The sequence below is a fragment of the Larus michahellis genome, chromosome 7 (genome assembly GCF_964199755.1).
Source record: "Larus michahellis chromosome 7, bLarMic1.1, whole genome shotgun sequence".
Lineage (NCBI taxonomy): Eukaryota > Metazoa > Chordata > Aves > Charadriiformes > Laridae > Larus > Larus michahellis.
This window is the reverse complement of record NC_133902.1, coordinates 23,847,041-23,868,223: the sequence shown is the minus strand read 5'-3', so window position 1 is coordinate 23,868,223 and position 21,183 is coordinate 23,847,041. Positions and strand designations below refer to the sequence as shown.

General features: G+C 39.4%; 2 protein-coding genes across 2 annotated transcripts; both read right to left on the bottom strand.

The window, feature by feature from the left end:
- Nucleotides 1-2,202: 2,202 nt before the first annotated feature.
- Nucleotides 2,203-7,367, bottom strand: ASNSD1 (asparagine synthetase domain containing 1). Its single transcript, XM_074595534.1, has 3 exons — nt 5,886-7,367; nt 3,348-3,529; nt 2,203-2,532 (listed from the first exon to the last, which is right to left on the bottom strand). The coding sequence occupies exons 1-3, from the start codon at nt 7,365-7,367 to the stop codon at nt 2,271-2,273; spliced, it is 1,926 nt and encodes a 641-aa protein (XP_074451635.1). The 3' UTR covers nt 2,203-2,270.
- Nucleotides 7,322-10,777, bottom strand: ASDURF (ASNSD1 upstream open reading frame). The gene is made up of 4 exons (XM_074595541.1): nt 10,571-10,777; nt 8,988-9,041; nt 8,378-8,453; nt 7,322-7,460 (listed from the first exon to the last, which is right to left on the bottom strand). The coding sequence occupies exons 1-4, from the start codon at nt 10,667-10,669 to the stop codon at nt 7,390-7,392; spliced, it is 300 nt and encodes a 99-aa protein (XP_074451642.1). The 5' UTR covers nt 10,670-10,777; the 3' UTR covers nt 7,322-7,389.
- Between the last annotated feature and the right edge of the window lie 10,406 nt (nt 10,778-21,183).

The following is a 21,183-nucleotide window of genomic DNA, read 5'->3' as shown; positions in this document are numbered from 1 at the left end:
TTTTTCTATCAGCTGGAGGAATCTGACACGAAGTACTGTGATGATAATTTGCATCTGAATTTATGGAAGGTTTAAACAGCAAATTCCAGCAGCCAATTCTCACAAAATCTGATGGACTTCTTAATAATACCAGCACGTATCTGAATCCACCAGTGCTTCCAAAGTTGCTGTCTGGGTACACAGATTTTTTTAGCTGGCCCAGCAGTCTCTCTCTGGGAATCTCTACTGAGCACTGTCTCTCATATTTTGAAGCCAGCCAGCTAGAGGACACAGTAGTCATTAATTCTTGCTACTTGCTTTTGTCAGACTTTGCAGACAAGGCACTAGCATTTACCTGTGCTACTGTCTGACAAGCGGGTTGCCTTGTCAGCTTATTCAGCTCTAGGCAACACTTTTGTGAGGCCCAAGTATTCTTCAATATTCTCCAGTTTCTAAAATACAATACTTAGAGGGGCTAAAAAAACAACAAAAAAAAAGAAATAGAATATTATTTAATCAAGAACTATACTAGTATTTGCAAGAAAACAATAAATTTCTTAAGGATGAGATTAAAACACAGTAATGTTCCTGTAGGTTACTCCAAAATGTTATAGAATGCGACTTAAATACATCAAGTATTGAATTTAAAATAGCTTTTTTTCTTTTCCCTCTCCCTCTGGAACCAAACGTGGTCAAGAGACTCTACAAATAATAGTATTATAAATAATAACGATAAATTAATTTCTCATGAATAACTGGATAAAGTTTGCCAACACCAAATTATGTTTTCTTTTTAACCTACCTAAAACTATTTAGAATCCTTCCAAAATTATTTTTCATGTTTCCCTAAATATCAGAGGCCTCTTAGTTTGGAACAGAAACTATTTGCCTGGGTACAAAAAGCGCAACTTTTTTTCTTAATGGCCTAGGTAACACATAACTCCTAGGAACACTCCAACACTACGACAGAGATAACACCTAATGAACAATAGTTGCATTTCATCAGCCTCATTTTTCCTCTTGGTCCAACCTCCACCTGCTTTACAGCAAGATGCAAGAACTCTTGCAAACATCCCAGGGTAAGGTACTAGGGAGTCACTTTCCTCAGAGCACCGGTAAGAAATCTGCCAGTGCTCTGAAGCACTGAAAATTAAGTTTTTTTAATATTTCTTTACAGACTTGAAAAGTTATTTTGAAAACCTACTTACACCCTTAGAGAGACTTTGTAGGAATCAATGTATTATGTTTTGTATGAAAATTGATTATTTTTTTTCTGGTATGATTTTTGATTTCTCCACTTACTTGGACCAACAGAAAAAATATAATTGTGAGGTAGCATGTTGAGTACTAAGCTCTGACCTTAACAAAAACACTGGAGAGCATGTACCCAGTTTTTCTTACGTTAACTTTGCAATCCTTCCATATGCAGTTAGAAAGACAAGCTAATTCAAGCTTTTTTTCAGAGGAAGTCCATTCGTATTTCTACCCCATGATTGCATCGACATACTTTTTTTTTTTTGAAAGAGGGATCTTTTTTGTTTTGTTTAAAAGAGATCTTCCTTGAAGTAAAAGTAGCAGAGCTAAAGCTAAAAGCAGAGGCAGCAAGCTAGGGAGCCAATGATGGACAAAGAACAGCCTGGAGGGAGCTTCCCAGTTTCTCTGGGAGCAGAGGTAGCCCCAGGCTGGGGACCACTAACCAACGCAGTCCTGCAGAACTGGCTGAGGACTGGGAGGCTGCACAGGATGGTCCCAAAACACCCAGGGCGTGTGTGGGGTGTCTGTTTCTCAAGTACTGAAAGGGCAAGCATGACTCTTAGAGGGCAGATCTCTGAGGTGACAAGGCCCAAGACCCTCAGCTCTTTTTGCCTGTGGCAACCCAGGCCAGCTTATCACTGCACCCTCCCTTCTAAAACCATAACCTGAATCCTCTCCTAAAGCACAGCTGCAAGACCAGCCCTGTTCTACACCAGAGGAAAATCTACCGTACCGAATTCTATGTACGTAACAGATTGGACAGATTCGATATGCTTTTTGCGCCACTGACATCAGTTAGGAAGGGTGAGAAAGCCAACCTCTGGCTATCCTGTCTTCTCCAGAGCCCAGTATTCCCTTCCTCCCCCAAAGATGGATTCATAGTGAGTCTCTAGTAGAAGTAGACATCTACACATATTACTTTGATGATTAATAATAATGTCCAAGTGTGTAAAAAAACCAGACCAAACATTCTAAGAAAACTCCAAAGATTTACTGAATTTGTATATAGAATAAATGCAGCATCTCAAGATGTAGCTTTATAATTCATCTACTGAAAATAACTTCAGTCTGCTGCATGTGTCAGATGCTTTTTCACTGTTGTTCTCTAGTTTTGCAATCCGAGATCCAAATTGTACAGCCCTTTTGGGCAAAACGGTTGAGGCTGTAAGGCCAAGCTCCTTGGCTGCAAGGCGTAGAATCAATTTCTCACCAACTCCTCGAGGTAAAGTCAAGTCAGCTTTTTCTGAGATAGGCAGAGAACTGAGGAATGAAACAACTTCTTCATCAAGAAAAGGAAACCTAAAGGAAGACAGACACGTGAAAGAACTCTTCAAAAACTTCATACTGTATGTATCTACACTGTAACTTTGAAACAAAAATATTCACACAACAAATTCTGACAACATTCCAAATTCCAGGCATTCGTATCTAATCACGTGCAAGCTTAACAGCATGGCCTGTTCACCACTGCAACTCCTAAACTGAACACATGCAACTAAGAACCGATTTGGAAAAACACTAGCACAAAGATCACGTGAAAAGACCTTTCATGCACCTGTTGTCCAGTAGCAGAGACTGCTACTGGACAACACCCAAGGAATTTTTTGCAAGTTGGTGGTAGCATGGAGGAAGTAAACACAAATAAAATGATTCTTGAACTGTTCTGACTTAACCAGGAAATACAGTAGATATTGATCATGCCTTTACTGCATGGGCAGGAATACATGGCTTCTATGTTACACTGTCATTGTTCAAAGTCACTCCCCAAATGACCGCACCAGAACACTTCAAAGTTGTGCAGAAGACTGTCTCACTTAAAATAATAAAACCAACTTGATGTTGACTATTTCAACATCTGTTCTGCTTCTTAAAACTTGCAGATGGAAATCCAATGTTCAAGTTGCTTAATTTGCTTAAGTAACTCTTCCACAGTACTACAGACCACTTCTTAAAAAACAAAACCAAAAAATGCCACAACACAGTGCATATTAACGAAACTGCAACAGAACTTAGAGACAAAATGCACAGAAGTTTCAATTAAGTTTTCTGTTGGAGTGTTAAAAGCAGAATCTAACCGGCAAAACCAGTTTTGCTTCATGTTAAAACAATAATACCTGGCCTCTTTTCCGTGATCGCCAATAATCCTGTCATCTCTACCAAGATTTCTAGAAGAAATGCGATCTAACTCCATTTCAAGTTCTTTATTCAGACCCTCTAATCCATATTTTTTGAAGCAAACACGGTGTCGAGAATACCCAGCAAGCTGTTCATCTGCTCCAATTCCTGTAAGCACAACCTAAGAAAACAGAATAAAAGAAATCTTTCTTAATATCTATACAAGCTAATAACATGTAACAGGTCTTAAACGTTTAATTACATTTTAAGGAGAATAACTTTAATACACATCTTCTAAATATATTACATATGATGATGGGATGTGCTTTACATATTTGCAGAAACAGTTCCCAATAAAGTCAATGGAAACTTGAAATAGGTTCACAATCAAACCTAAAAGTACACACCGAGGCAAGGAAAAATCATGAAAATAATGTTGTGTGCATCACAAATACACCAATATCTTTGAATAATGTCTTTGTTTGTTTCTGTTACAATAAACGGCATTTGTTAAACACCAGCCTTTATCAAAGAAATTGTTGCCGCAGATTACGCAGTATGTTGTAGGTTTTAAACAGTCATCTGAATGTACTCTCAGATTATTATTAATTTACCAGCTACTGGGTTAATAACAACTGCATTATACGAAATAAAAACATGACATATTGTTCTGTCTACTCAATGATAATCACATAAAATGCTATCAAAAAAAAACATTATTACGTCTGGTCCATTACTGTGCCTTCAACAGCAATTCACTACAAAAGTGGAAGTCTCTTAACATAAACAGTAAAGCATGTTTTACTAATCTGACACCAGCTAGCGGTCAACTAATTTTTTAACCTGTGCACAGTAGTAAGTAACCAATGAGAGAATGATAATTTTGCTTTGTGTTTTATTAATTCATGACTCATTTCAACATATTCCGGACCTAAGGTGAATTTTTATGTTGTGCAAATCTGAGATGCACATCCTTAAGTGGATCAGTCAACTACATCAACTGTGTTCTACAGCAGTAGTTTTTATGCAAATTATTGTGTGTGTTGTTAGTGGTTTTTTGTGCTTTTAAGATCTAGCAATTATTAGAAAAGCAACAGAAGCCTCAAAAAGCAAAGGCAGCAGTGGACTGCAAACTCCTGAAATTAAAGAATTTATTCTTCCCTACGCAAAGCATCAGGAACTGGGAAGTGAGAAATAAGAATCAAATTCCCAAGAAAATAACCTAGTTATTAAAAAGATTTTACTTAAAACTACGTACATGAAAATAAGTTACGAAAAAAGAAAGAACTGCTTTTTGTAGTTCTGCCATTCAATCATACTCTAATTACAAAAGATTCCAAGTAGTCATGTTTTCTACCATTATTAATTGCGATTTTATCACATGCTGTGCCTAAGTAACAAGCTAGTAATTTTACAGCCATTGGGATGCTGGTGTGGCGGTGTGCTCTGCTCTCCCCTGTCTCCCCCCCTGCCCAGCCCCAGCTCCTGCTGGAGCCACAACCATCAGTGGGAGTTATGAGTTGTTACCAGTTGCACCTGGGCTTTGGGGGATGGCTGGCAACACTGTCAAAACGCTGTCTGGAGTGGGGACTTAGATATTTTGTTTCCATGCAAATATGACTATAAGTCAATTATCTTACTCTATAAAATAGCGGACAGCCCAAGAGCCCTTTGAGCTCTCCTGCACGGCCGTGGGCTGCATGCCAAGATCTCCCCTTGAGTGGGGACGCTCGCTTAAGGTTCTGCTCCTCGAGGCTGAGAAATTCCTTGCCACAACAGATTCTTGCTAAGTGGTTAACAGCATGCTGAACTTTGAAATCTTAACTAAGTGATCTAAGGACTGATTGCACATATATAATCCTTTAGACAGAAACCGCTGAACAAGTCTGGGACTAGGATTGGACCTAGCCGCACCTAGACTCCTCTCTGAGTTTAGAAAGCAAGGGGGTCCTTTCTGAACCTTGTGACTCAACGGGAGGGTCTCCCTGACAACTTGTCTGACCCTGTCCTCTATGCAGTAATTAATCAAGTGTACCTTTCCACTGAATCTCGTAAAACAGTCGCATTCGCTACTAATGTTGTTAAATCACTGTTTTATGTTAATAAATATTTCACCACTACTCTTTTACGAGTAAAGTTAATCAATCTGCCCACAACAGCTAGTACACAACAACAGTACTTAATACTTCATTAACATGTATCTCTAAACGTGTTAACCTATACAATTTGGATTGAATAGCAGTTACCCACTACTGGAATTGAAACACTGAAAATGATAGATGATCGTTGTTATTTTTTTCCTAGTCACACTGTTGCTTATTCAAGCTTAATGAAAAGCTACACACATTACCTGACAAAAGAACTGAATGCAGTTTTTAACTCCAGAATTACACACAGATCATCAGTACAGGACTATCTGATATTTTGCCATTGAATTTCAGAAGCCTTATAAATATTAAGGACCCCTGCGGATTTCTAAAACAACGTAACTGTTTTTACATTCATAGGTGAAGCATAAGGCAGAAAACAATCAGTACCTTTGCAGGACTTTTGTATGGTTTCAGTCTTCCTTGGTTAGTAATAAAACCCTCTCCCCTGGAAGCAAACCAAATTGCACAGCCAATGCTGTCATCCAAGACTGTATCCAGTGGATAAATTAAGTGCTTAATGCTTTGTTGTCTCATTTTTTTCAATTCCTCTGGTGCAACATTAATTTCCACAAAGTTCCAGGTTCTTGAAGGGTTAATGGCTTCCAATTCTTTCAGTCCTGCCCTACCAGTGATTCTGTCCGGAACATCAAAACAAGATAAATGAGCAACAATTTTAGCATCAAGATCTTTACAACTTTCTTGAGGACAAAGCAAATCAAGCTGTACTTCCTGGTTGCTATGGTTTTTAGTGTTACCCTTTTGCTTAGCTTGTTCTTTTATCATGAAAGCTACATTGAGAAGATCAATTGGTTCCTCCAAAGGCACGTGTTTATCAGCAAGGGCTGCAATAACCATAGAATCAACGCCACCAGAAAAGAGCACCGCAACATGTGCTTTCCCATTAGACATGCTTGGAACTTCTCTTGTTTTCTGATCTTGTTCTCTAAAAAGAGATAAAACCCGTCTCTTCACCGCTTCATTCAAAACATCAATAAACTGATGGACTAATTTTTTCTTGTGTTCCTCTGCAAGAAATCCTTGAAGGGTTTCTACAGAAACCGTATGGATAATGTTGCTAATATTACTGTCCAGACGTTCACCTGAAGCTTCAGAAATTGTTTTATTTAAGGGCATAACTGGTGCTCTGAGACATAATTTTGATTCATTCATCATGAGACGTACGTGGTTTGGTAAGTCTTTTGAAACTTGGTCCAGAATGTTAATGAATATTTCTTCTATTGCTACCTCTGTGCAGCTGTACTTCCATGGAAACAATGTTAAAGACAAAGATGTAGTCGATGCACAGGCTTTGAGATCAATTTTGAAAATTCCAGATGCTGGGACCTCTTTCCACTGGTTACCCGATTCAGAATGAACACTTACAGATGTGAGACAGAAAGCACTGTCAACCTCATTACTGAATTGCCAAAGCAAACTGCGACGACCAAAATAATCTCTACCAAACCATAAACAATGTCTAGATGCTTGATAATAAATAAAAGACCATGGACCCCGAAGTGATGAAAAGAGTGACAAAATGTCTGCTTCACTACTGCATAATGCGAGATGATGAAACATTACTTCTGTGTCATTCTCTAGATCTCCTACAGGCACTCCATTGAAAATTTCTCCATTCCAAAGAAAAATATTGTTATTGGCATCTTCCAGCGGCTGAGGAGTCACCAGTCCCCTCAAGTGAAGTACATGGCCAGAAAACAGACACTCATAACATGGATCAGACACAGTTTTTATCAACTTTTGGCTACTGTCTGGTCCTCTTCTTCTAAGACGGCAGAGTATGTCTTCATTAAAGAAATCATGAATAGCATGCTGGCTACACAAGGTAACAATGCAACAAATACCACACATTGTGACTTTGAATTCAGATAGATTATTTCTTGATTTTAGTCTTGTCTGAATTTTCCATCTCCTGATGTGCCTTCTTTAATTCATCTAATGTATCTGTGTAAGAGAAAAATACACAAATAATCAGCTTCATAAACTGATAAGTTTATGAGTGAGTTTATGAGTAGTTAAGAGTGTATCTAAGAAATGCATAGCTCCAGCCACTTGTTCAATTAAAGAGATAAACATGAAATGCTAAGTAACAAAAGTGCTATGTTTGTATTACATCAATACTATAGCTCACTGTAGCTTATTCCTCTTTAATCATACAAAGATTATGAATTTTTTTTCTCCCAAAGAAAGCCACAATGCAAGTAGAAGAATTAGGGGAATGGTCAACTATTGACTATATGATCAGTATGACTTACACATTTATAATAAGAAAAGTGAATTGTCAATTAAAAATGTCAACACTATCAACCCAAATCAAAGGAAACAAAATGAAAGTAGTAATTGTTGATTCCAGAAATAAATTTATACTTCTAAATTTATACATTTCTAATGTTTGTACAATCATCAACCCTATCATCCATTCTCCTATCTTCATAATCCCACAGATCCATTCTTTCAACTGCCTAAAGATTTCTAGCTTAATCTCCAGTTTAACTTGTCATTATTTTCTTCCTACTCATCCCATGCAATTTTTAGACTTTTTTTTTTTTTATTTATTTAAGGGACAAAGGACTATACAGCTTCCCAAAGCTGAGAATAGTGACCCCTCTGTGGGGGACTTGCTCTTTGTACATCTTCAGCTCTTTTATCAAATCCATATATCAAATAGAAACACTTTCATATTTATCCAATCCAGAAAAACAAGCATGTGTCTGAAGTCTACTTTGTATTTGATATACAGTTGCCAGTTTTTCATTGCAATATACCTTAGAAATCATTAACAGCTACAAATACAGCTTTTAAATAGCTAACTATTTGATCAACTTGATCAAAATTAATCAATTTGATCACTGCAGACTTACTTTTGCATTGAGATAGCATTTCTGTTCGGTCTACAAGGAAGAATATGTTGCTATTGGGTTGCTGCCTGTAAACTTTCTGTAAAACAAAACCAACACTCCATTAAGTCAAAGAACTCCAGCAACCACACTGCAGCAGAAGGTGATGCAGGTCCACCGAGATACCCATCTGACATAAAAGTGAAGGGGTAAGTTCTACCCCGACAACACCAATACGCTAATGTCGTACCATCAAAAACATTCCATGATCAACGCATAACTACACTCCACTTCTCTTTTCCTCATATGTGAGGGATCACATTCTATTTTAAAACATACACATGAAAAGTAAGAATACTTCATGAAGTCTTCTGACCAACTCTACCATTTTAATGAAATAAGTCAGATAAAACATAAAAAGGCAAAAAAACCCCAAAACCATACTGTGTTACAGTGCACAACTGTACATAATCAAATCATTTGGAGGACAAATTATTCTGAGAACATCTGTACCAAAATCTGTATTACAACAAATTAAAGAGAGCGTGCTCTGACTTTGTTTCCCCTCTTTTCTCTATGCTTATTTCTTTGATGCTAAAATGAAATAGTCAAAAGCAAATTAATAAATACTTACACGGTTCTTCTTCAAATTAGAAAGCTCATCAACTACAACCTTCTGCTCTTTAATCTGAAAGGCAAAAGATGCACCTCAATTTAATTCTTAAAAATAAACTACTGTATTATAATCATGATGGTGAAAACGCTTACTGATATTTTAAGACAGCTACAGGCATACGTAGTTGCTGTTCTCTGCATGGACCATTGAAGACAAAGTGCTAGTAGACATAAAATGAAATACTAAATAACTGCTCTAAAAATGGGTTATCTTGCACGAATTGATATTTCTCCTACCCTCGAAAGCAATCACTACTGGGAAGCCAGAGTACTTCTAGCTATTTATAATCAGAGATCACATTTTTCCCCCAGGAAAAAAGAAAACATGCAAACAACTAATAAAACATCAAATAATAATTAGAAAACAAAATTTAGCATAATACCTATAGCAGACATTATAATCACTGGTATTCTCCAGATTCAAAATGGAACCAATAAAAACCCAACCCCCCTAAAACTGCACTAAGAGCAATGGAAGCCTTTCTATTGCTCTGGAGTTTTGCACAAACTTCCTTAGTGGGATTTACCACTCTGTTCGACAGCACTGGCAGATGTAGCAGATATTCCCAGTTTCTTTTACAATGATAGCAGTCAATTCTAAAGAGCAATCAGGATGACTATCATAAAAGCCAATAAAATAGAACAAAATCTGGTCAGCAGGCACCTAATGCTTTTTGTTAGAAACAAACAATAGGGTTTTCTTTGTTCTTTTGTGTCTCCTGGAATTGGTGCAACAGTAGAAAGCTGCCCCAGAGCTAGGTTAGCATACAGAATGTGGCATACAGAAAAGACAAGTTTTCCAGCAGCTACATCAATAGCTTATATTCGCAATTCCAACGGACAAAACAGCAGTGTCATTGTTTGCTATGGACTAAACCAGACACTTAAGCATAACAGAAATTACAACCTGCAATACTCTTATGTCCTAGCTTTGTATCTTCCCAGTCAATCAAAAATACCACTGACTTCATACAACATGGCCACATGGAAAGGAGGTCATTTTTTGAGGGAAAGCAGTTCCATAGGACTTGACAGATTTCATCTTGAAGAAAGCTATTGGCACTACGGAAAATAGAGCAGATTTACGAGGAGTGCCAGCCCCTGTGACTGAAATCCCCTGGGACTTTTTGAGCAGGTACAGCTGAAGTAGGTACTACAGAGAAGAACCTCACTGCAACTCACCTGACATTTCAAGCTCAACTCGGGGCTGTAAGAACCAAAAAGCTAATTTGCCAAGAGAGCTAACAGCGACGCCGACGAGAACTCGCTACACGACAGCCGGTCTCCTCCGAGCCCTACACTCAGAACCCGCATCACCACGGCCCCAGCTTCCTGACAGGACTCGCCCACCTCTCCACGCTGATCACACCCGAGGTCACAGGCTTCGCGGGGCCGCCACCCCTCGCATCCCCCCCGGCAGCACGGCCCTGGACGCGCGTCAGCCCACCCCACGCAGCCGAGAGCACCGGGGGGAAACACGGGGGGGGACGCGGGGGGGGACGCGGCCCTCCGCCCCACTCCCGGAAGGCCGGCTCAGCTCACCCTCCGGCTCAGCTCCTCCTTCTGGCGCAGCTTCGCGCTCTCCCCTCTCTTCTCCTTCTCCTCCTCCTCTTCCTCCTGCCGCAGCGCGCGGCCCGACATCACCACGCGCACAAACCCAACGGCAACTGCGGCAGCTCCGCGCGCGTCACCCACCCCGCCCCCGCAACGGCCGGCCGCCAGCCGCGGCAAGGCACGCGCACGACAGGCCGGCGTGGGGGGGGGGATGCGCATGCGCGCGGCAGGGACACGCCACGCGCAGCGCAGATCGGCAGGCGTAGCTGAGCACGCGCGAGCCGTTAAGCGCGAGCGAGCGAGGCCGTGGCTGTCGCCCTCGCACCTGCAGCCGTTGGCGGTAACGGACCAGCGGGCCCGCTCCTCCCGGCACCGGGAACCGTGCGCTCCCCTCGTCCGTGAAGTATTGGCAGGGTCAAGGCGAAAAAGCAGTTCGGAACAAGGGCTGTAAACTGGGCCTTGCGGAGTGTGAAGGAGGGGAAAGAAGGGAAAAAGTAGAAAAAGGAAGTGCTTTGCCTTGGAACTGTTTGATGTGGTGGTGACCCTGGACTGGCGTCAGATAGTTAACTAAACGGTATTCCAGACGAGATATGAATTATGTTTATGGGTATTAAGTTTATATGCCTTCCTCTTATTTCCTCTTAATATGTCTCTTCCATTCTACTATAGATATATTGCAGTGACACATCTGTCTTCCTGTCTTTATAAATACGCCAGGGAAGAAGTTGTTTAAGTGTCAGGATGGTGATGGCCTAAGGACAAATAATACTGTCATGATTTGCTATCATAAATAAATCTAGGCTGAGAGGCGATAAAAGGAGACAACTACTGTGACAAGAAGGTTTTGAAAATGTCTTCCAGTAGCACCAACAAGGAACAAAAAATTAGAGTTTGATTTACTTATGAAAGGAATTATATATGCTCAGATCACAGAGTTAATTGGTGAATTAACTGCATATTGCAGGAAATCGTAAGTCTGATTTTCATGGAAAATAGATCGTATATTAATGACTTAGTGGATATTGTCAGGGAGTTTTGGTAAGACTTTGTCAAGATGGTTGACATAGGAACACTACAGTTATTTCTTGGTCTTACGTTGTCCCTTTCCCTCTCTAAATATTACCATGTAATTATTGTAAAGACTCAAGAGCCATTGCAAACTTACAGACTGCTACCAAAAGCTCAGTTAGGATAGAAATGTCATCAAATCCTGTAAGTCCTTATGCTACTGACTGCACTGCAAATATTATGCAGATCTTCAGGAATTATTTGAAATATTTGCTACTTTAATAAGTGAAGTAGGATTGTTGACTTTTGCTGCTTTGTGATTTGTAGCTCGCATAATGATGTGTTATGTATTTTGATAATACTTAGAGCTTGTAAGCAAGATAACACCTGGTTTTGGTGGTATCTGTGAGCTTGGTTGGAATGTCTGTGGTGTTGACTGACATTTTTAGCAGTGGTAGAGGGAGACCGTGAATTTTGGCTCCTAGTAGAAACATGAAAAAAAGAAAATTTGGCTGTAAGAATATTTAACAGTATAGTAACTTGCAAATGTTATGCTTATTTACTTCAACAGAAAGAGAAACTGAGGTTACATAAAGTTTCATATGTTTCATAAAAGGTCATTCTCGCTTTTCCTTCTACCTTCAGCCACACATTTCTGCCTCCACCCTTGCATCAACATGGCTGCTGGTGGGATTGTGTAGTGAGACAGGTTATGTGGTTGATCCGGCTTTCTCTGCAGTGTTCTCTTATGTGGTTCTGGCAGTCCCAAAGGAGAATAACTGAAGCTGCTGGGAAACTGTTGCCTAGGGGTTGGAGAGGTTCTAGGGCTTGTCCTTCAAATCCTACATGAAATACGCATACCTGGGTCACGTACAACAGTGTTGATGCTATTGCTCTGTGTCCTTTGTAGTTTGTCACTCTTGTTCTGTGGAGTAATTTGTTTAATGTGAGTACCTCCCAACTCTCTGCTGCCTGAGTGTTTTATTTGCTATTGATATGTTACAAAGGTTGATGATCAAGTAACCCAGAAGTCAAAGTATAATTACTGGTAATCCTTTTCATGTTCAGTAATAAATACAGTTAATGTTTATTAATCAAAGATTCATCACTCTATTCTTGAGAATGTTTCATCAGTTGGCTCATAAGAGTGATAATAATGGTCTTGAGGCAGGATAACAAATGTGGAATGTTTTCCACTTCTGGTCTTACCGCAAGTTGCTGATTCTTCTACCGATATGGAATGTTCTTTTGGTAACTCCTTTTCAAAATGAATGGATTCCTGCGACATGATTACTCCTGAAATTACCCACATTCATACCCATGATAAGAGCAGCTGTGTTTAAAAGTCAACAAAGGAAAAAAGGTCAGCACCTTTTATCTCCCTGTGCAGAGCTGTGACATCTTAATTCAACCTTATTTCAGGGCTGCTGTAGTTCTGTTGTTTGCTATGCGCTTGCACTGTTCTTCGTGAGAGGTGGTGAGGTGGCTCAGGAGCTGAGCTGGCTAACAGCTAAGTGGGCAGCGTAGTTCAATGATACATCTTCAGTCAATCAGCTTGGGTCTGTGCACTTCTCTTGTGCTAGCTCAGGTGCTCTGAACTGTTTTTGGCACGAAACTGTTTTGGGGAGGTTAATAACACCTGACACATGTTAATAAAATATCAAGGATATTTCAGAGTCTTTTGAAGTCCTCACCTTTTCAGCATCTGGGATCTTAAAAAATATATAAAATAATGCAAATTACACAAAAAGCAATGTAAACAGTTACAAAGCAGACAGTCCCTACCGATGCCAGAAAATATTTTAAGTTGTCATTGTGTGTCAGCAAACACATGACCAAAAATGAGTATCCTCAAATAAACAAGCTCAAGCTCTGACAGGCTGTTGTTAAAAAAATGCTGAAAATGTTAAGCCGTCCTTCAGAAAACTGCTGTCAGTCTTGAAGACCTCTTTTCAAGATGTTCGCAGTATATTTGTATCAGATGATTTTATGGATGTGGGTGGTACAGAGTGGCATTGATAATGCCTTTGGGGCTTGGCAGTGCCTAATTTCCATGCTTTGCTGAGAGCTAGAAATCTGCATGTACTCAATTCTGTATCTAAGCTGACGCTTGGTAACATGTTAAGCCATGATAACTTGATAGTGGGTTCAAACTTGAGTCATTTACTAGGTTCAGCTGTAAGTGACTGCAATCTGAGGAAACTTGTCATGCTTTAGAAGAACCACTTTGAAGGCCCTGGGAACTAAACAGTAGCAGGACAATTGTAGCTCTAATGTTGGCCACAAGAGAGCAAGCTGAAACTGTGCTGGCTGTTCGGTGAATCCACAGATAGTCAAAGAAAGAATGGCACCTGGGATATAAGACAGGTAGATGAGTTCTCTAGAAGGGGGAGAGCATGGTCAGAGGGTATTTGCAATTATGTTTTTTTGTCTTTTTTGGAACATTTTCAGTTCTGATAGTGGGTTATTTTGTATTCAGACATTGTAAATTCAGAATCCGCATGAGTAAGTTCTGAGATGTAACACTGATTTTTACATTAACTTCTCAGCTGAACCTACATTTTAATAACTTACTAACTCATACCAGTCTAAGAAAATTAAAATCAGTGAAATTAATTGGGTTTGTTTTATTCTGATTTGATTGAGACATTATGATTTGAAGGGAGTTAGCTTAGTTTACACAACCAGGGATCTGAATCTATATACTGGAATCTATGTAAAGTTCTGGTTTGTTTCCTTAGGTTAAATCTCTAGATTATCAGTTGCGTAAGAAAACTTACAAACTCTCTAATCATTCTGCTTTAAAAGTCCTATTACTGCAAACAAAACATGAAGTCTGAGCACTTTTATGAGCTTGAATTACAGTCATTTTTTTCAGTATTTAGTTCTGATACACGGTTAAAACAATCTGGAAAATCCTTTGCACAAAACTTCTGTATAGGTCTGCATCTGCATAGGTCAGATGCATAAAATTACTAATTTTCTAATTAAAAGCAGAATTTCATCTCCTTCACGTAGAAAATTTTAAGGCAGTTGTGAAAATAGCTGAGAATTTGCATAGCATCAGTCATTAATTTTTACAATCTGATTTCATTCCTTAAAGCTGCTAGAAGTATTGGACCAAGCACTTTGCTTGTAAAATATGCCAGCATAGTCTTTAATCTGATGACTTAAATAAAAGAGGGTTTAAAAATAGACTTTTTCAAGTCTACTCTGTGTTCTTCAGTGTAAAACTGAAATAACTCTCATGAATACAAGGACCTTTCTCCAGGTTCCTGCAGCTGAGAACATGGTTTGACCTTTAAGTCTCATAATCTTTCCTTCCTTAGTGCAGAACACCTTGTTGTGCACTTTGTTAGAGTTTAGAAGAGAGTTGAGAAGTTTCTGTGGGTGGTAGTTTGACTTAGAAAGGTAGAAACAAAAGATTGGGGTTTGTCTCTTGTTTATGAACTCTTTTTTGTTATAGAAAGTTCATAATCTAGCACGGCAGTTCCTCACGTGCTTTGAATAACCAACACACAGGTTTACTATGGTTGCTGTCTAGTTTGAATATGGGATCAGATTTCCAGATATACATTTTGAGCAGTGAATGTTCAGGGATCTTAAAAAACCAAGTGCTCTGTCTTATAACAACTAATGTTTTGTTTGCAGCATGAAGCTGGAAGTCTGGTGGCTGAAAGCCCTCCTGTTGATGCCACGAAGGAGCAGGGGTATGAGTGACTTAGAACTGCTTGTGAACACCGGATGGACCTATGCCTTATTTGTGTTACCTTGGATTGGGACATCTTGACGCAAAATCAAATCAGTGCTAATATTTCTGCCTAATGAGAAAAGGAGAAGAGAACTGTATCAAGTATGTTCTGAGTGAAGAGTCAGCCTGCCCAGTAAGTCTGCTTTTTTGCAAGCTGAGATAGGAAGCCTGGAGAAGACAAGAGGGATAATTATGTGCCTGCTTCTATTTCTTGTTGGGAGTGCCTCCCTGACAGTAAGTACTGTGTTTAATACTATGTATGACTGATATTTTCTTGGAGATAAAACACAGAGGTGAGATTGCTTTGAAGGAGTAGGCAGGCCTGGGCAGGATGGTCTGAAGGTACAGAAGTAGCAGCCTGCTTGTGTTACGCTAATATGGCTCTCGTAGAATCAGGGACTTGGTCATTTCGGCTGAGATAGGTTATGGTCCCATAAAGCATATTCCTGCAGACACAAAATGTACTGCCTAAGTGTGAGCTTAGGCGGACTAGAACACGTCTGAGTTGGCTGGAGAAAGGGGGAAATGCCTAATACCTTTGCAAGGCTCTCTGAGGCAAGGGTGAAGGTAAGGATGTTTGTTCTAAGACCTAAGACGCCCAGTTGGATTAGGATCTTACCTAGATGGTTTTATTATATGCGTTGCTCTGAAATGCTTTTTGTCCCTTTGTTCTCATTGTTACAAACATTTTGACTTGGTGCTTGCTGGTGAGCAAATATAGCCACTTGGAGAGTTTTTCCAGGTTTGGAGAGGGGAGTTATTTGAAAGGAAACTTGGCTTTTCAAATTCTAATGTGCCAGAGGCCATGTTATTAGACAGTTTGTTGGGTTTTGTTTATTTTTGTTATTCTTTGTGTCAGGCTATGCTGATGGCTTCCCGTATACCCATTGTCCTTATTCATCTGTAGCCTTTTTTTCCCAATCTCTACTTGAAGTTTTGGTAGAAATCAGCCTGCACATGTGGCAAACCAATCTGGGACCCAAATAACTGAAATCTTAGTAGATCTTTCAGTCTTGAGGGTTATACTTGTTCACCATCATTTTATGACAAATATGATACTTAGTTCTCTGAATGCTTTAAGGGTCCATAGAATTCAAAATGCCCGACGGAGATAGATAAATACAGAGAGCAAATCTAAGCCAAAGTTGTGTGAGTTGGCAGAGTGAGGAATGGAACTTCGAGGTCCTGGCTTTTCTTCACATGTTCCACCTATGAGCATTATTATTTCCATGTTGTCTACCTAGACTTTAGTAAACCTTTTGACAGTGTTTCCCACAGCGTTCTGCTGGACAAACTGGCTGCTCATGTCTTGGACGGGCATACTCTTTGCTGGGTAAAATACTAGCTAGATGGCTATGCCCAAAGAATTGTTGTGAATGGAGTGAATGTTGTGAATCCAGTTAGCGGCCAGTCACAAGTGGTGTTCCCCAGGGCTCAGTGTTGGGGCCAGTTCTATTTAATATCTTTATCAATGATCTGGGCAAGGGGATTGAGTGCACCCTCAGTCAGTTTGCAGATGACACCAAGTTGGGTGGGAGTGTTGATCTGCTTGAGGGTAGGAAGGCTCTACAGATGGATCTGGACAGGCTGGATCGATGGGCCAAGGCCAATGGTATGAAGTTCAACAAGGCCAAGTGCCGGGTCCTGCACTTGGGTCACAACAACCCCATGCAGTATTACAAGCTTGGGGAAGAGTGGCTGGAAAGCTGCCCAGCAGAGAAGGACCTGGGGGTGTTGGTCAACAGCTGGCTGAATACGAGCCAGCAGTGTGCCCAGGTGGCCAAGGCGGCCAACAGCATCCTGGCCTGTATCAGGAACAGTGTGGCCAGCAGGACTAGGGAAGGGATTGTCTCCCTGTACTCAGAACTGGTGCGGCCCCGTCTTGAGTACTGTGTCCAGTTTTGGGCCCCTCACTACAAGAAAGACACTGAGGTGCTGCAGCAGGTCCAGAGAAGGGCAGTGCAGCTGGTGAGGGGTCTAGAGCACAAGTCTCACGGGAATTGGGGTTGTTTAGCCTGAAGAAAAGGAGGCTGAGGCGGGAGCTTATTGCTCTCCAGATCTACATGAAAGGAGGCTGTAGTGAGGTGTGTGTTCGTCTCTTCTCCCAAGTAACAGGTGATAGGACAAGAGGAAACAGTCTCAAGTTGCGCCACGGGTTAGATGGGATATTCAGGATAATTTCTTCACAGAAAGAGTTGTCAAACATTGGAAGAGGCTGCCCAGGGAAGCAGTGGAGTCGCCATCCCTGGAGGTATTTAAAAGATGTGTAGATGTGGTGCTTAGGGACATGGTTTAGTGGTGGACTTGTCAGCGCTAGGCTAATGGTTGCATTCGGTGATTTTAAAGGCCTTTTCCAATCTAAATGATTCTATTCTATGTTTAAATTACCATTTTCATATTTAAAATGAGTCTGGTTTTGCTTTATAAAAGCACTATCAGAGAACTATTTAGTCACAAGTTGCTGTGTTCTATGCATTACTATGATTGTCATCTTATTTAGAGTCTAAACATCGCTGAGATTTAACTGTTCTCCCCAACTGTCCTGTGAAACACCATCACTGATCCTATACTCTTTCCCACTTTTACCACAATTTTAGGACTAATTACAGCTGCTACAATTAAGGACAAAGGACATACAGTAGTACAAAAGGGCTGTAACTACTGTGACTTGGTGCAAGAACCTCATCTTTTAGATAGTATAATAGCCCTCAAAAGATTTCCTTTTCTTCCAGGCAGAACCATTAGAAGCTAAGAAACCACGAGTGTAAACGTTGGTAGGTTTTGAATGTTGATAGCATTATCTTTAGCCAGTACGATTACTTGAAATGCAGTAATGTTGACTGAGTTCCTAGTATTTGCAGCGCTAATTTTTGAGTATGATACTTCTTCATTTGGAGCAAGAATGACCACAAGGGAGAGGCATCGTTAGATAATTCCTGGCATGTATTTTAACTGGTGGATATTTAGCAAAACATTGCCCATGGCTCAGAAATTTAACAGTAGTTTAGGTAATAAAAAGCTTAAAAAAGGTCTTTCTGCCAGTGACATACGTTAGCATATGTGAGAAAGGTAGCATAGATAAATCATACAATTTTGCAACTTTGAACATTTGAGTAACATATAATTTTTATAAATATTCCAATATTTCTTTAATGAAAGATACTGGTATTTAGCACTTCTGAAATCAAGACAGTAAAGTAGCTGTCTGGAAAAAAAAAAGCAACCCTAACCTAACATTAGATACCTGTAAATTAAAATATCAACCTACAGACATATTAAAGTCAGTTAATGCTGTTAGAGTGAACTTTTAAAACCTTTTAAAAAGAATATGAGAGTATCAGTGTAACTTGACAGACATACTTGGAAGTAGTGACCTCGGTTAGCAGTGGAAGTCCGAAATAAGAATACTGATTTTAGAATAAACAACCTTTGCCAAATTTTGCTTACAATCTCATAGGTTGAAGGTGACAGTAATGCCAATATCAGTTTATATGGGCATAAGGAGGAAGATTTAGAGTGGTCTAGCAGTAGTAGCATATGAAACGAAGCTATGGAACTACCCCTTCTTGGTAGGATTGCAAGCAACTTGAGCAAGATGTAACTACATGTGATTCTCTTCAGACCAGAACAAAAACAGAGGCATGACAATGAATTGTAATGAAGGAACATAAATTTCTAAAATTATTCCAATCCAAAAGGATGACAGTTGTCTCAAAAGAAAGGAAAACTGACAACTATTTTTCACTCTCTTTGTATCTTCTTAGCCTTCTCAGTTGGTTTCCATCTTCAATGAAATGTTGAAAAATGATTATCAGGGACATAATAGATTTCAGTCCTTGATATAGAAGCTGAAAATAGGTACTTGGGGTATGTGGTAGATTTTTCTAGTGTGGACTATGTGTATGTTATATGGATGTGGCTCTTCTTTGTAATGCACCAAAAATAGTCAATAATGTTATCTCAATCATAAATCTATGTCAGTATAGTTATGTTGGAATTACAGGACCAAATTGGTACAATGAAAATTCTGCTACTTCTGATGCAAGGCACTCTGGGGGTGTGTGTGTGTGTAAATAAGTTAGAACATAAGATGCCACACAGGTGGCTGCACGGAGTCAGATCAAAGGTCCGTCTAGCTCTATAGGCTGACTCCATCTGTATTTCATAAATGAAGCCCAGGAAGGAACACACAAAGTCATTTAAACAAGAAAAAGCAATTTATTTCAAATGCTGATTACACTAAAAAAGGTGATCTATGTGGCAGAAGTTCTTTTGTTTTTTGAAATCATACTACCTCCTTTAACAAGATGGGATGGATTCGTCTCCTACTGTTTGCTGATCACAGAGGAGTTGGGTGTGTATTTTCTGAGAGCAGAGAAAGCAAGCTAAGCATGTAACAAAATCTCTTGGGAACTTGGTTCTCAGTTGTTACAGGTGGATAGCTAAGCATCTGGGAGGAATTTTTAAGGAATAAATGGTTCTTGTTTCTTTTAACTTATTAAACTAGGAGAACTACAGTTTTCTAGCACAAGTGCATGGGGAAAAAGGAAAAGCAAGCCACACTTTCTTTTGGTAACAATCTGTGAAAGAAGTTATATTGCAGTAATAATGTGTGTTTGGGGCACACAGAAAGTAATAAGTGGTAAGTAATTAATCCCCAAAATAGCTGTTGGAGACTATTTTAATATGCACATAACATAAGTTAAGTAGGGGACTACAGTAAATTGATCTGCCCCATTCTCGCTGTTCATGTCAATGTCAGGATTATAATTTAGTCCCTGGTTTCTTGCTATGTAGAATGCACAAGACTGTGCTACTTCCTCTTGAGGAAGTGTTCAGATTTACATTTTGTAATTTATAATGATCATCAAAATCTTCTTATGAACAGTGTTCAAAACTCAAAAGGCAATTCAAAATTTAAAGCAATGCTTAGGCTGAAGAATATGGTTGAGATGTTGACAGTTGGATTGCAAGGATTCTTGAGTTATCTGTCCCTGTGGGGAAAAAACCACCACACCCAAGCCCCTGAACAGCAGTGTCACAGGCTGTGCCTGGCTTATTGATGAGCAGAGTTTAAGTGGTAGGTTTGTCACAACTGTTAATTGTGCTGAATACAGTATAAATTCTTTAAAGCAGAACAGACAGGTTTGGCAAATACCTGCTGAAAAGGCCTCGTAGCCAGTCCTTGCAACTATCAGATTTACTCTATTAGTTAAACAGTTACAGCAGAAATTACATTAAGATATCTGATTAAAAATTATATTAACTAGAAGGAGGTCATGATATTTTTGAAAATCAGAGGAAGATGATTATAACCCTTGTGTTTTTGCATTTTACTTTTTATCTGAAGTATCTAATTGACTTTTAATCCTCTGTTAAATAAATCCACTAAATACAGTCTTACATGGATTATCTGCTACTGAAATGAGCGCAACAGCTCCTTAACAGTAATAGGTAGAACGATTCAAAATATTTTTGGATAAGAAATGAAGACTCTCCCATTCAGTTACTGTGCATGTAACTTGCAGTTACTTGTTTACTTCATCTTTACACAAAGTGTTGCCAGGAGACTTTGTCATGCTTATTTTCAATCATGCACTAGGATAGACTCCTGCAGACTGTACGCTTCCCCCTTTAGTGCTCTACCTTTATTTTTTTAATAAAAGAGCTAACACCTTGGAGAATAAAATACATATCTGTATGACTGAAAAATTGGAAAATTTTGTTTATATTGGGAAATAAAAAGCATTTCTTGTTCTGAGGAATAATTGGAAAATGGATTTATTTTTACTTTGCAATCATATTGTTATTTTTAACTGTAAATAAACGTCATTATCGTCTT

Coding starts and splice junctions, on each gene's coding strand:
- ASNSD1 (XM_074595534.1), bottom strand. CDS start 7,367: ATGTGTGGTATTTGTTGCATTGTTACCTTGTGTAGCCAGCATGCTATT. Junction 3,530..5,885: donor CATACAAAAGTCCTGCAAAG/GTACTGATTGTT, acceptor CTGTTTTCTTAG/GTTGTGCTTACAGGAATTGG. Junction 2,533..3,347: donor GATCACGGAAAAGAGGCCAG/GTATTATTGTTT, acceptor GTCTTCCTTTAG/GTTTCCTTTTCTTGATGAAG.
- ASDURF (XM_074595541.1), bottom strand. CDS start 10,669: ATGTCGGGCCGCGCGCTGCGGCAGGAGGAAGAGGAGGAGGAGAAGGAG. Junction 8,454..8,987: donor CTAATTTGAAGAAGAACCGT/GTAAGTATTTAT, acceptor TTTGTTTTACAG/AAAGTTTACAGGCAGCAACC. Junction 7,461..8,377: donor AATGCTATCTCAATGCAAAA/GTAAGTCTGCAG, acceptor TCTCTTACACAG/ATACATTAGATGAATTAAAG.